At 34.5% G+C, this 16,536-nt stretch overlaps 2 protein-coding genes across 2 annotated transcripts in view; both read right to left on the reverse strand.

The window, feature by feature from the left end:
* LOC136812278 (uncharacterized) overlaps positions 1 to 16,536 on the reverse strand; it is a 277,042-nt gene that overhangs the window by 20,655 nt on the left and 239,851 nt on the right. The gene's annotated exons all lie outside the window — the stretch shown is intronic.
* On the reverse strand, positions 14,320 to 16,200 carry LOC136812270 (ras-related protein Rap-2a-like). Its single transcript, XM_067068759.1, has 2 exons — positions 16,057 to 16,200; positions 14,320 to 15,186 (listed from the first exon to the last, which is right to left on the reverse strand). The coding sequence occupies exon 2, from the start codon at positions 15,164 to 15,166 to the stop codon at positions 14,405 to 14,407; it is 762 nt and encodes a 253-aa protein (XP_066924860.1). The 5' UTR covers positions 15,167 to 15,186; positions 16,057 to 16,200; the 3' UTR covers positions 14,320 to 14,404.

The raw sequence follows: 16,536 nt of genomic DNA on the forward strand, positions 1-16,536 counted from the left end.
GATACTAAGACTTTACGTTCTTATTGATTGGATTCGATTGTTATCGATTGCTATCGATTAATCGCTGATTGCTTTCGATTGTTATTGATTAATATTGATTTCTTTATATTCGCTAAAAACGCAACCCTACCGTGGTTTTTCTAATTTTAAACGCGTGGCAATAAATAATTATTTTCGACGCTACGCGTGAAAAACTAGAGTACAATTAATTACGATATTCAAGTGTTTTAAGTACGCCTTAAAGGCTTGTGTAATATATATTATATATAGATCGTATAATGTATTAACAAGCATTAGCTGATCGATTTAGATTTTAACGTTTTCACTACACTGTTTCTAATCCTGTAAATTTTGTTTAAAAGAAAACTTAAATGAACTCTAACCAAATAGTTGAAAATACTGAATATTCACTTTATTTTTCGAGTCCTAATTTTATCCCCTCTATTCTAAGGTCCCACCACCCTGCTTCTTAATTTCGGAATTTATGTTTGTGACCCCTAAGGCCGACGGTCGTCGAATAATGCTGAGTGGGTGACCTCTATAATCCCCGTATTGTTTTTTCGGGAAAATCCCTCATTTTACTCTAGCCTTTATTTTAGCCTTAATTCACATTATCAGGGGCTTTCATCGAGTTTCAAGCCCGAAGGGCTAGAGGCCAATCTTCAGGCAACACAAATTGAACCACTTATTATTTCCCATCCAAAACTCATCATTAAGACAGATTATATCTAGTGGTTCCTTTGTTTTAGAGGACTACGCTTGTTGAAATCTAGCGATAGATTTTAGTTTTAATCCGGCGTTTGTATGAAAACCACGCGCGGGCGTTTTGGATGGGAAATAAGTGGTTTCATTTCCCATCCAAGATTCTCGACTCTCCCTTTGGGCTAGAACTCAATGAATACCCAGCCTTCTAATTTGTTAAAAAAATTGGTACCCCTTTTATACATTTGTATACCTCTTTGGGTAGCTTATTCTCACATTCCGGGATTCACTGAGGAAACAAGACGCTAATAATAACCTCGAATAACGACAAAACGATGATTTTTGGCACTGCAAGCGGATCATATAGTCTGTACACAAACCCGATTTCTATGGATAATTTCAAAATTCATTGTCGTACTACCTTAAGGGAAGAAATTTTCACGGAACAAATTTTCGCGGAATTTAATTTCGCGGTTTTTCGGCAAATCCGCGAAATTAAATTCCGCGAAACACGACTATTTTCAGGATTTAAAAAAATCACCCGAGAATTGGTATTTTTGGGGCAAAATAGGCCATATTATTATGAACAGAAAATTCTCTCAACCGCAAAATTAAATTCCCGCGAAACTTCAACATTTTGAGCTGTGAACCGCGAAATTAAATTCCGCGAAAATTTCTTCCCGCCAAAATTTCTTCCCTTAAAGTACGCTACGATATTATCGTGAGATACACTCTGGTACACAGAGTAGCGATCATACATACAGAAAATTAGCACAATCGATCGCAATCGATCTTAATCGAATCGATGGCTAATCGATAATAATCGAATTTAATCGATGAAAATTGATACCAATCGATAATAAAATTTTACGTTCCTATCGATTGGCCATCGATTAGTAATCGATCGATCATCGATTACGAACGACTTTTATCGATTGACATCGATTAAATCGACAATCGGTGTTATCGATTGGGTACGCCTGGATTCTAGGAGAGTCCAGGATACAAAACAGTTCGTTTTTTCCAGGAGAAAGGGACCTCAAGAACAGATATTTCATATTTTCTAGCCGGTGGCTGCTCTTGTCAGGGTTTGGAAACCGTTAAAAATCACCTGTAATTGTTTCTTTGGTGTTCTTTTTGTTTTGTGAAACTTGAAAGCACTTTCAAAAATTAAAATCTTTTATTGTGAATCATCAATCATCAATCAAAGCATCATAATATATCTAAAAACAATTTTAAAGCATCTTAAGTAGGAAGACAATAAGACTACCAAATGAACCGTTAAATTTCAAACCATTACCATTACCTATTACCCCAGAAGGTCATTATTACCTGTTGTGATATTATCAAAACTCAAAAATTTATGGCGCGCCAAAGCGGAAATAAATACTATCTCTTTAAAACAATACTATCTTCGTTTAAAACATACTATCTTTTTAAAAAAATACTATTTTCGATTAAAACATACTATTTTCGTTCAAAAAATACTATTTTCGTTGAAAAAATACTATTCTCGTTTAAAACATACTATCTTCGTTTAAAAACATACTATCTTTTGTAATGATACTATCTTTTTTTAAACATACTATCTTTTCGAAAACAGTCTGGAAACGAGGTTGGCACGTCTTGGCTCGCTCATTTTAAAGTTTGCATGCATGACCCGCGCATGGTGGGACGGCGGAATCATGCTTGCTGGATGGTCCAATAAGATCAGCAATTTCCTTCCATTTGAACCCTATTGTTTTTAGTGCAAGGACTTGGTCTTCGTTGATATCTTTCAATGGTCTGCCACGAGTAGCCATTTTACTGTGAGTCAGGTCAGATCTTGTAGGGAGCCGGACGCCATCCTTGTTATGTTGGTCCTGATGATGCGGATGGGCGGATGAGGCCATATAAAATAAACACGAAAAACCAACGCCCATTACACGCCCCTCAAATGAAAATTACACAAATTTGAATAATCGAGGCAACCTATATTCGAAAAAAGATAGTATTTTTTAAAAAGATAGTATTTTTTTAAAAGATAGTATTTTTTTAAAAGATAGTATTTTTTAAACGAAGATAGTATGTTTACAACAAAGATAGTATTGTTTTAAAAAGATAGTATGAAAGATAGTAAAAATAGTATTATTTTTTAAAGATACTATGTTTTAAACGAAAATAGTATTTTTTAAGCAAAAAATAGTATGTTTTAAAAAAGATAGTATGTTTTAAACGAAGATAGTATGTTTTAAAAAAAAGATAGTATGTTTTAAACGAAGATAGTATTGTTTTAAAAAGATAGTATTTATTTCCGCTTTGGCGCGCCATAAAAATTTTCATTAAATTTTTTTCTACCCACGCTTTTTATAAAGGTGAAGGCTTCTTCGTAAAAGCGAAAGACATGTATCTATTTTTCGGATCCGGCATGAGGGAATAGTGTCAGGACCTGCAGGCGACCTGGTAGGGTTGGGTATGGGTGTGGTTTGGGTGTGGTTACGTATCAGATTGGCTAGGAATTTGGTTATTATCAGTTAGGGTTAGGGTTGGAGCTCGAAAAAAGCACTCTTTTGTGATTTTCTCTTAATACAGTCTGGTCTGTAGTTTGTACAATATAAATAGCCGTGACATACGCTATTTCGGCCCCGATTTCGGCATGAATCCGTGGCGCAGTGGATAGGGCATTGGGTTTCAAAACATGGGAGCTTTGCATCTAGTGGGTTCGAATCCCACCGGTGGCGATCTGTCGGTATACTCTAGGGGCTGAGTTAGGTCCCGTATGCGCATCGGCGTATAGTAATTTTTTCTTTTGATCATGAAAGTATAGTCCTTGAAGAGTCAGAAAACGTGTGTGGCGTTATTTGGATCAGGCTCAAATTTCCATAATGGCGGATTTTAGATTTCAACCCTTTTTAGCCCTCTTGCTTGAAAAGAAATTTTTTTTTGACTTTAAACATACACATATTATATACCAATCGATCACAAATTTTATGCTGATTAAGAAAAAGGTCAGAATCATGGTCTGAAAATTTTGTTATCTGGAGATATGAAGCACTTTCGATTTCGATTTTTTGAAATGACTACTTTTGGTTCCAGATTTGCGTGGCTTTAACATTTGATTGGCTTACTTAATTTACTTGAAATTTTCGGAGGGTCTTGCCTACCGTTCAAATAATAAAATTCAGGAAAAGTTTTTTTCTACATGAATTTCGAAATCCATAATGGCGGATTCAAAATTTTCTTTCGTCACATGGGCTCTTAGGTACTCTTAGGCTCTGCTAGCTTAAGAAAAATATTTTTTGAGCTTAAAACCCTGCATATTATACACCAATCGATCAGACATTTTATGCTGATTAAGAAAAAGGTCAGAACCATGGTCTGAAAATTTTTCTATCTCGAGCTATGAAGTACTTTCGTTTTCAAAACTTAGAAAACGTAAGTACTTCGTATCTCTTGATAACGAAATTTTCAGACCATAGTTCTGACCTTTTTCTTAATCAGTATAAAATTTCTGATCGATTGGTATATAAAATGCAGGGTTTTAAGCTCAAAAAATATTTTTCTTAGCCTAGCAGAGCCTAAGAGCCCATGTGACGAAAGAAAATTTTGAATCCGCCATTATGGATTTCGAAATTCATGTAGAAAAAAAAAATTTCCTGAATTTTATTATTTGAACAGTAGGCAAGACCCTCCGAAAATTTCAAGTAAATTAAGTAAGCCAATCAAATGTTAAAGCCACGCAAATCTGGAACCAAAAGTAGTCATTTCAAAAAATCGAAATCGAAAGTGCTTCATATCTCCAGATAACAAAATTTTCAGACCATGATTCTGACCTTTTTCTTAATCAGCATAAAATTTGTGATCGATTGGTATATAATATGTCTATGTTTAAAGTCAAAAAAATTTCTTTTCAAGCAAGAGGGCTAAAAAGGGTTGAAATCTAAAATCCGCCATTATGGAAATTTGAGCCTGATCCAAATAACGCCACACACGTTTTCTGACTCTTCAAGGACTATACTTTCATGATCAAAAGAAAAAATTACTATACGCCGATGCGCATACGGGACCTAACTCAGCCCCTAGAGTAGGAAGTCATTCAGTAAGTTAGAAAACATTATAAATAACTCACACAGAACCAGAAAGTCAGAAAAACTACGAAAAAGAGACTGGAAAGTACGAAATAAGTCCAGATCTGTCTTTCGTCTTTACGAAGAAGCCACGACCTTTTATAAAAACTAAATAAATTTGTGCAACACGAAGAACGATAGCAGAACGCAGACAGGCATAGAGCGCATGCGTGGAATCATCGAAGCATCGGGCCTGTGCCGACCACAGATATCTGTAAAGCCCGAAGGGCTAGATTTGCGGCCTTGGTCAAAAAGTGAAGCTCATCTTTGGAAGGATTTCCTACCAGAGTCACGTGACTAAAATATGCAATTTCACCGGTTTGAAAGATGTGAAATAGCGTTTGCCGCCTACTTTTTTTTATCTCGCGCTCCGAAAACAATTAAAATGCTAGATCCTATCCATCGGCACGAAATTTAAAAAGTCAAATTTTGGCTTCACTTTTTTTTGCTGGAGAAAGCTTAAAGTTGCCTATCTAGCCCCTCGGGCTTAGATATCTGTGGTGCCGACCATACCAATCCAGATTCCATTGAGCGCGCAACCAACGCAGAGAAAAGTAACCATGACGACAATTCAAGATCTTATTCCTGTCGTTAAAAACAGAACTAAAAAATGTCATCGATGCTTTTAAAAAAGAGTCAGTGATAGAGAATCATAACATAAACCATAAAGTCGCTGTCTTATGTCTATTATTTCGATTCAATCAAAGTAACATTTAATGGTTCAGTAATTACTGTTAATTGTTATAAATTTGGGGATTAAAAGATTTATTTCGAAAGAAACTCATTTCAATTACACTTGAAGGTTTCTGGGGATTCGTAAATAGTAAACTGCATACTGATCACTCGGGTAAATCAATGCATGTCCAAATTTTCGTTAATTCTTCGGACCGATCATCACCTATCATCACCCCTCCTAGCATAATAAACTATACCTTTAAAGAAGCGCATTACGATGTAGAACATGAAAATCGGTGTTACTTAAATTTAGTAGGTTTTGCCAATTTTGCGAAAAACTGCAAAAACCAAAAAATGCTGACGTCAGCAAAACTTGTTTTTTAAATAACTCCAGTTTGCCTAATGGTATAAACATGAAATTTGGACCAAAGCTGTTGAAGCTGCACATTATTAAAAGGATCATTTTGAAAAAAAAAATTTTTGAAATTTTGCTGATGTCTGCACTTTATTGCAAATTTTCGTATTTTGCTGATTTCTGCTGACGTCAGCAAAATTTGAAAAATATGATTACGCAAAAAATTTTTTATTACTGATATGCAACTTTGGTCCAAATTTCATGTTTATACCATTAGCCAAACTGGAGTTATTTCAAAAACAAGTTTTGCTGACGTCAGCATTTTTTGGTTTTTGCGGTTTTTCGCAAAATTGGCAAAACCTAAATTTAAGTAACACCGATTTTCATGTTCTACATCGTAATGCGCTTCTTTAAAGGTATAATTTATTATGCTAGGAGGGGTGATGATGGGTCCGAAGAAATAACGAAAATTTGGACACGCATTAATTTACCCGAGCAGTTCTGCTAGACATTAATAAGGTAATATTTGCTCTTCATATTTGATTCTTTCTACAGTGATTAGACTCGATAAGATCGACACATGCGAAATAAAATTTATATTATTGGTCTTCAGAGGTTGATATTCTTTGAAAACTCAACCTCTGATACTCAGGGTAATTTTTCTCGCCGCGCACACACCGCGCACTACCCCTCCCCCAATGGCAAGGAATCCAAGGAGAGGGCACTTGATTCAAGAACGCAAGTTTTTGGACTTTTTTAGCCTTTTCAGGTAAAATATGATTGCGTTTTGTAACAGAGATTAGTTTAGGCTAATAAATTTTTATTTCTTATAACTATTTAGTTCTTATATTAAATCTTAAACTAGATATCCAAAGTAGCTTCTCGCTCTCATCTGCTTAAGTATAGTTCTTCGCAGCTTCAGGCATTCCGGAGTGCCGAAGCATGGCAGTCAATGAATGAGTCATAGTTTATGATTAGGTTGTTATTCTTATAATTTATAGGACCTTTAATCAAGTCTAAAACTCAAAAACACAAAAGAAAGAAGGAGCTCTTGGATGGGAATTTTTTTCACGTTAAACCTCCCCTATATCAGAACATACCATAAGACTTAGGAGATGAGTGCAGTCAAAGGGGGTGGACGTCCTTGGTGCAGTCTAAACTGATCCTGGCATTGACGCTCCCCCATCGCTACTCATATTTTCGATGAAAAATCGTTGGATAAAATATTTGTAGTCAAATAAATTGGATTGAAGCCTTTTTAAAGAGGCCCCCCAGCGGCACCCCTAATCACGCCATCACGCAAAAAAATGTTCTCCATCACGCATCACGAAAATCGCTAAAATTTGTCATCACGCAAAAAATAGCGAAAAATAGCCCAAATCACGCATCACGCCTCAAATTTTTGCCCTCTCAGGCAAATTAAGGCACGTCCAAATTTACCATAATTTTTTATCACCGTTTCCACTTGTCATAGCATATCACTTCATACATCGAAAGAAGCCTATTGGAGTGTAGATCTCTGGAATAGCTGTGCCATAATTAATTTTTTCGCCCAAAAAAAGATATTAGACAAAAACCAAAAAATGCTGACGTCAGCAAAACTTGTTTTTTGAATAACTCCAGTTTGGCTTATGGTATATTCATGAAATTTGGACAAAAGTTGCATATCAATAATAGGAACATTTTTGCATAATTTATTTTTTGCAAATTTTGCTGACGTCAGCAGAAATCAGCAAAATTTTCTTTTTCAAAATGATCCTTTTAATGATGTGCAACTTTGGTCCAAATTTCATGTTTTTACCATAAGCCAAACTGGAGTTATTCAAACAACAAGTTTTGCTGACGTCAGCATTTTCTGGTTTTTACCTAATATCTTTGTTTGGGTGAAAAAATTAATTATGGCACAGCAATTTCAGTTATCTACACTCCAATACGCTTCTTTCGATATATGAAGTGATATGCTATGATAAGTGGAAACGGTGATAAAAAATCGAGGTAAGTTTGAAAAATCTGGACAGGCCGTAATTTGCCTGAGATCACGCATCACGCCATCACGCCAAAAAAAATCCCTAATCACGCCATCACGCAAGAAAAAAGTCCCAATCACGCCATCACGCAAACCGCTGGGGGGGGCTCTTTAAACACAAGTAAACTGAGAAATCATTGCATTTTCTTTATTTTCTACATAGACTCTATGGTGTAATCTTTTTTTTCTTTTCGAACGAGAAAATGATCAAAAGTATTCAAAAATGCCAATAATATACACGTTCTCTTTTTATAAGAACATCCAAAATTTTTTTGAAGCCTTCGGATATTCTTAACCTTTTGAGTTTTAAACCTGAAAAAATGTTCTTAACCTGTTCTTATTTCACATTTTTTAAGTATTTTTGTCAATTTTCCTAAAAAATTGGGTGTTTCAGATTCCGAGAAGCCTTAAAATGTTCTTATAACTTGTTCTTAGCATTAGCAGTTCTTATATAGTTTGTTCTTTAAAAAAAACGTATAATCATGGTCAAAACTAATTAATAAAACGTCCGCTAAACATAAAATTTCGAGTTTGCCACAATTTCGGTCGACCATATGCTAATTTTATCTTCTGGTGAAACTATTTTCAACTTCAAGTAGGCATTCAACATGAACATGTTCGCCCAACAAATTAGAAAAAAATCATTCACAAAACAACAAACAACTTGGATAACATACTTTTTTACTTTTTATAATAATAACAAGAATCGCAAAATTGCGACTAAATATTTCCTTAAAAATGAAGGTCATTATTGACATATATAAAAAAGCATACATAATAAAGTAATGATGAGTCAAAACTTTTTTTAAAAATGTAGAACTTAAAGTTTCATGCTTACAATCATCAGCTACATATGATACAAGTTTGATCTAATTGAAAAAATTTCAAAATTCAAACACTGATAGAATCGACAAGTCGTAAAAATTAATGAGTAATTAGAAAAAATAAAATTATACTTCCCATGTGAGCAGCTATGTCCAGTCTTTTGTTTTATAATGTTTGAACATAAACTTATTCATGTGACGACATTTAGAAACGATTTCGGATCTTTTGTTAAGCAATTCGTCTTTGCTTTCGAATCTCAGGATTTCTAATTTTTCTTGTAAACAAAGGCGGCACATTTTAGAAGTGTTAGAGTAGGATTTGACCCGTTTTTGGATAGACCATTTTAACGTCGGGGCAATATTCTTTTCTTTTTTTTAAGGCCCAAATATACGTAGACAGGGTTGTGCTGTTTTTGTACTTAGCGTTGTTGATAGATTGCTTGTGTTCATTATATCGCTGCTTGAATTCTCTTTCGGTAAGGCCAATGTATGATTTCTTATCATGGTTAGGTGCAGTAACTTCGCATTTATATACAATGGGTTTGGTTTTGCATTTGTTTTGTAAGGGACATGCATTTTTATTACGACAGTTGCAATGTTGGTCGCTGTCTTCAGGTTTCAATAAAATCTTTTTATTGTGGGAGTTTATAATAGAACGGACGTTTTCGGTACAAGAGTAGCTCACTTTGACATTGTTTTTGTTGAAAACTGAATAACGTTTGTTTGCTTTTGTAAAATGTTTATCAATGAGTTTTAGGAAGGTTTTTCCTACATTTGTTGAGACGCTTTTGTTGTACGGGGGGTTGAACCATATAATTTTTCGCTTTCTTGATCGACGGTTTTCTGTATTTTGGTAGGTATTTTCATATGATAAGTTGATGTTTTTGTAACCACTTGCTTTTAAAGCTTCTTCGTAGATAGGTTTGGCTTGATTGAAAATAGTTTCATTTGAGGAGTTTTTTGAAAGTCTCTTGTTTATGGAAAGTGGCAGTTGCTTTATAATATTTTGAGGATGGTTTGAAGATGTGTTTACATATGAAAGGGTATCATTCGGTTTTTTGAACGGTCGGTAAGTACCTGTGTTTAGATCAAGTGTCAAATCGAGAAAATCAACGGTTTTCAAGTTAATGTCGATTTCAATGTCAAATCCTATGTTTTTGAAAATTTCGACAATTTTTTGACGGGTAGATTCAGCGTCTTTTCTTGTCAGGTTACGGAATATCATTAAACCATCGTCACGATACAAACCAATATTACGTTTGTCAGTGATTTGCGAAAGGTTGTTCAAAATTATTATGAAGGAGAAAGCCCGTTTTAACAAATATTTCCCTTTTGGAAAACGGGAAATATTTAATTTTTCACAATCATTCGAACTCCAGAGGATTGGTACTCACTTGTTGAAAAAGTGGCGTTTAACACTAAACGCCGGTGTATAACTTTATACGCGCGCGTCTAAAACCATAAGATTTCTAGTGAGTTTAATTTATACGCCGGCGTTTATCGAACTTAGAAAAAAATATTTAAACGCGCATATCAAAAAATTTTGATATGTGCGTTTAAAGTTCAAAGGCACCGCAATGTAAACAAGATTAAATCTTTTTAATTCTTTTGTAATTTTTGGTTTTTACTTTCGATTTCGTTTCACTTTTCCCCTCTTTTACTATTTCTCTTTGCTAAAGAGCTCCTAGTGAGTACATAGATGATCTGAAAAGTTAAACCCCTGCGTTTATCATTTAAACGCCACTTTTTCAACAAGTGAGTACTAAGCTTAAGAACATATAAACCGAAGCTTTAGCGCTCAAGTTTTAAATTTTCGAACGAGAAAATGATCAAAAGTACTCAAAAATGCAAATAATATACAAGTTCTCTTTTTATAAGAACATCCAAAATTTTTGAAGCCTTCGGATATTCTTAACCTTTTGAGTTTTAAACCTGAAAAAATATTCTTAACCTGTTCTTACTTCACATTTTTTAAGTATTTTTGTCCATTTTCCTAAAAAATTGGGTGTTTCAGACAACCTCGATTCCATGGCGAACAGTCAGCGGCCGCGCGGGAAAATATAGTTGCTAGTCTAGATGAGAGGCAAATAGGAAGCTGACTGTTACCTAAGCGTCCTATCTAATATCAGAAAGCTTATCGCCCTGGGTACGAGGTTGTGTTTCAGATTCCAAGAAGCCTTAAAACAAAGTCTTTGCTTAAAATGTTCTTAACTTGTTCTTAGCATTTCAGGCCATCGAAGCACTATGTTCTTATAGACAATCTGTTCTTTAAAAAATCGTGTAATCACGTTGTTACTAAAAGTGGAAACGGTAGGTAACGATAGGTAACGACAAGTAACGATGAAGTAACGGTCGGTAACGATGAAGTAACGCAAGTAACGAGGGGTAACGAAAACGTAACGAAGTAACGATAGGGAAAAAGCTGAAAATGGTGGCCCTGAGCTGTCGAACTATCAAAATTTGTAAATTTCTGCGCCAGAGCTAATGGTCCCGGTGATTTTGGGAGAATCTAATGACTCTGGTTAATCTATTCAAGAATTATGGAAATCTGATAATTGTACAGCAGGATCTGATCGTTCTGGTGAATATGACTATGGAGATAATAAATCAAATTGTTTTTATTGTAAATTGGTGTTTGTGAATAAATTGAAAGATTTGACGGCTTTGGTGAATCAATGGTGTTGGTCAATGCAATGATGGAATCAGTGGTGATGGTCAATGCAGTGATGGAATCAATGGTGCTGGTCAATATAATGATGGAATCAATGGTGCTGGTCAATACAATGATGGAATCAATGGTGCTGGTCAATACAATGATGGAATCAATGGTGCTGGTCAATGCAATGATGGAATCAATGGTGCTGGTCAATACAATGATGGAATCAATGGTGCTGGTCAATGTAATGACGGAATCAATGGTGCTGGTCAATGCAATGATGGAATCAAGGGTTTTGGTCAACACAATGCTGGAATCAATGGTGCTGGTCAATGCAATGATGGAGTCAATACTGCTGGTCAATACAATGATGGAATCAATGGTGCTGGTCAACACAATGCTGGAATCAATGATGCTGGTCAATGCAATGATGGAATCAATGGTGCTGGTCAATGCAATGATGGAATCAATGGTGCTGGTCAATGCAATGATGGAATCAATGGTGCTGGTCAATTCAATGATGGAATCAATGGTGCTGGTCAATGCAATGATGGAATCAATGGTTCTGGTGAATTCAATGGTGGAATCGATGGTGGTGTACTGGTGGATACAATGCTGCACTCACCAATGGTACTGTTGTGCAGGTGAATGCAAGGTTAGGGATTGTGCATTTTTTGTAAGCATTATCTTTATAAGAATACAATCAATAACTTTTGATTCAAGGGGTATTAACTTTCGGCGATTGCTTCATTCAAAGCAATTTAGGGGTTGTGCAAAATGTGAGCATATTTATTTTTCTTATAAGCATCATCTTTATAAGAATACAATCAATAACTTTTGATTCATGGGGTATCGACTTTCGGCGATTGCTTCATTTAAAGCAAGTTAGGGGTTGTGCAAAATGTGAGCATATTTATTTTTCTTATAAGCATCATCTTTATAAGAATACAATCAATAACTTTTGATTCAAGGGGTATTAACTTTCGGCGATTGGTTCGTTCAAAGCAAGTTAGGGATTGTGCCAAATGTGAGCATATTTATTTTTCTTATAAGCATCATCTTTATAAGAATACAATCAATAACTTTTGATTCAAGGGGTATTAACTTTCGGCGATTGGTTTATTCAAAGCAAGTTAGGGGTTGTGCAAAATGTGAGCATAATTACTTTTCTTATAAGCATCATCTTTATAAGAATACAATCCATAACTTTTAATTCAAGGGGTATTGACTTTCGGACCTGATTTTTCGTAGTATTTTTTTGAAGTTCCTCATCAAAGAGCACTTATCCAATTCCCAAAAAAGACTTAAGCTTTCCTCCGAGATTCAAACTCAGCTAGTTAATTGCTAATGATATGTCGCTATGACGTTTTATATTGCAAGAATAATACAAAAACATGCTATGTATAAGAAATTGAATATTGACACCAGAAATTTTCAAACTTTAACCTCAAAAATACCACCGTGCCACCACGTGCCACCAAAAGATTTTCATACCGCAGTGGAGCTATTAGACTCACGTCTAACATATGTCAATCTCAGCTCTTCTCGGAGAAATATTGGAAAGATATTCCCAATTCAAAATTTTGTGTCATTATAAGCATTTTGTTTGATTTTACTCCTCTGATGATTTTGTTCTCACACCAGACTTCATAAATATATTCGTTTGGTATTCTAGCATTTATTTTCAAACTTTTGGCCAGCAAAAGTACGAATAGAAAAAGTTAGAGAACTTTTTTAGAAATAAGAGTATTAATCATTTTCAAAAATCAGAGTCCTTCGAGCCGCCATGACAGCTTGTCCTTTGCGGACAAAGCCTGTACATCGATTGTTTTCTGAAACAATGGAAATACAATACTTCGCTCTCCACCGTTTCATTCGATGTTCATCCAGAGTCTCTATAATAATTCCATGATTGTCCAAACCTTTATACTTGGGCATACTATTTCTTTCAAGTCATAAAAAAAATATTGCGGAGTGACAAAAGTGATTCAAAAGTATAAACACAGTTGAAATTCCGCACTTCAGCATGGAAAAATGCAATTTCAATTTTGAGGACCTTTCTTATTTTCATTCGGCAAAAAAACATTTTGAAAAAAGATTCAGCATTAGATGGTGTATCTTTAACCATCTTTAACCAAACTAGAAATAGATTTTCGGAAAACTTTTGTAAAGCTAAATAAGCTGCTTTGTATCACAATCCTTAAAAATAGCGGTTTTTGACCAATTTTTCATCTCAATTTTTCGTAAAAAAACGGTTACAATTTTTTACACATCTATTTCCGAAAAATTTTAAATAGTTTAGTTCTTTGCAGACAATTAAAAAAGAATTCCAAATGCAAAGTTTAATTACCCTTTGAAAGTTAACTTTTTTTTAAAGAAGGGTATTTTAACATTTTCTAAGGTCTTTTTAAAGTTTATAACGTCATTTTCTAATTAAATCCTTAATTACTCTTGACAGAATAAATTACCAAAGAACTCGTAAAGGCAGCTTTTTGTTAAAAGTGTATCTAGGAACCCAAATGAAAGTTTTATCTTCAAATCCCTTAATAACATATTTTTTGACTGTGGTCAAGGCCCTTAAAGTGAAGGCCGGAGATGTGATACCTACCCCGCGGTTTTTTCGTCATAAAATCATTTTCAAACGCATAACAAATATAGTGTGAATGAATTTTATATTAAAGTCTGTTCACGATAAATAAGTGTGCACTCTTTTTTCTTTTACCTATAACTTTTGAAGGAATTCTTCAATCTTTATAGATCTTGGCATCATTGAAAAGATATTCGTGAAGTGGAACAATTTGAAATAAAAATATCTTTTAAAAAATTCTAAAAATGAAGATGAAAATGAAGAAGAAAAAAATGAAGATCTTGTAGAAAAGTGCTACAACTATTAATTATTTATTCAATATCGACAATTAAAAATAGAAACTGTTGCATTCCCTCTCCGACAATCCATAAATTTTTCAGGGCTCAGACAAAAATGTTACTTTGACTTTGTAATGCTTTCTTTTTAAGCGTCCAGTCGATTAATTTTTTTACGGCAACCGACGATCAATTTGATCAGTCTATTTCTTTGACATTCTCTTCCCCAGTCTCTTCAATAGTTTCTTCATCTTCATCAAACACGTGCGAACAGTTGACTGAAAGTTGTTTGAAAGCTTCTTGGATACCTTCATTTTGCATTGCAGATACATCAAAGTGTGGATATTCACCCAAAACTATATGCTCACAATCTTTCACTTGCAATGTTTTAATATCATTCAAGTCTGATTTATTACCAACAATGATGATTGGAAGCTCGGCCATCTTTTTGATTTTTCTAATGTCTGATAAAAGTTCGATTAGCCTCATGTAACTTTGCCGATTTTCTTTTGAGTAAACCAACATGAAGCCGTTCGTCTGACTGATTCTTTCTTTGTATCCGTTGACTGTTCCATTCCAATAAACTCCATTCGGAATAGCGATTTCCAAATCGTATTGCTTAATTTTCCTGTTAACAGAACTCAAATAAATACAGCTTGTAAAGAGTTCGTCGCGGGGCTGCCTCTCTCCACTCTCTTCATCAAATGCTTGTAATATTTCTTCATCCACTGAGGTGTATTTGGCACAAATTGAACTTTTCCCCACACCTTGATCTCCAAGCACCATCAACTTGAACGTCCCACGATATTCAATACATGAACATGACTCTCCTCGTGATGTACGGCGGTTACTTCGTCCGCGCGAAGTCTTCCGAAGTCGTTCCAGTTTCTCTACTGATGTCTTCCGAATCTTCTCGATAGATGTTTTCCGAAATTTCTCAATCATTTCACCAACAACCATAATGTCAAACTGTTTTAGCTCTAGAGAGCAATATAAAAATGTAATTTATAGTCAAGAAGTGTGAAGCCTTCAACTATTAAAATGAAAACACAGAGAATAGACTTTACAAAACTAAAAGACAGAGTCCAAAAATGAGTTATCACTTCATTAGATGATCACCACATCACACAAATCAGTAGAGCAAGAAAAAAACTTATGTGAGATGAGACTATTTTACTTGGCATTGGATTGATAGTGGAAAAATAAACAGAGACAAGTGGTCAAAAATGACATCATAGCTTGTGATAGTTTACATCCTGCTTTCAAATACAAGTCGACAAATCAAGAGTTTCTGACAATAAGCTTCATTTTCCTTAGTGAAATTTCAAATCTACATGTTTTTTTTTTATAAGCAAGTGTATGCCCCTTGGTCAGGCTCGTGTATGCTTAAGTTCTCAAAGCATCCAGGCATAGTTTATGCTTATTACATGCTTAAGAATTATGCTTATGATTCACCCCGAGCCAAGTTTTTTAATGAAATTTCAGAAATTTTGTAAAAAAATTGTTCAGATTTTGGGAGCAGTGGAATGTAGCTAGCCGTGGAATGTCTTATTTTTTACTTGACCTCTACCAAACCAGATAAAAATGAAACAAAAACAGATAAAAATGACCACTTGAAAAATATTTTAGGCTGACATATATGCTCATGTTATGCTTAGGAATTCTGCAAATCTGAGCCTTCATATGCTTATAAGCGTTATGCTTATAAAAAAAAAACATGTAGCGGAGTTATTTTGAACTTCAAAAACGAGAAACAGATTGTATCATGAAAAATTGATATCCATCCAATTTTTGTTCATGCAGCTTAAAACGCCATTTGACAAGGTTAGAAAAAAGAATTAACTACAAACCTCACTTTACGATGCTCTTCGTTTCAGTGAAGAAGAAGATATTGGTTTGATTAGGTAATTTCCATACAAAGTTGTCTAATTAACAGCTTTAATGACTTTCCGTTGTCATCAATTACGAAAAATTCGTCACTTTTCATAACTTCCGTAAAAATAGTTGTATCTTCTCATACTGTGAAGTAAAAATAACATGTTATAAAATATTCTTTCCTCTTGGAATTGAATATATTAGTTTAGTATCATAGCAAATTTGCCAACCTATCCATATGAATAGTATTGCAACCTGAGGAATAAAGGAGGGGTTAAAGCCAACTGAAAATAAAAAGTTTTCCTTAGGGATTTACTTATCAAGCTATCACAATAAACATTTTTTGGTGAGAAATATAATATAGTCATACATACAATATGATCTTACACAGTAAAATACTATATCTTCTTGGTCTCTGCGATTGTTCTACTGCAGATCCTACATTGAAAGATAAG

The sequence above is a fragment of the Clytia hemisphaerica genome, unplaced genomic scaffold (assembly GCF_902728285.1).
Source record: "Clytia hemisphaerica strain Z4C2 unplaced genomic scaffold, Clytia hemisphaerica genome assembly, whole genome shotgun sequence".
Classification (NCBI taxonomy): Eukaryota; Metazoa; Cnidaria; class Hydrozoa; order Leptothecata; family Clytiidae; genus Clytia; species Clytia hemisphaerica.

What these genes read in the sequence shown, in the direction of transcription:
- LOC136812270 (XM_067068759.1), bottom strand. Translation starts at nt 15,166, where the DNA reads ATGGTTGTTGGTGAAATGATTGAGAAATTTCGGAAAACATCTATCGAG.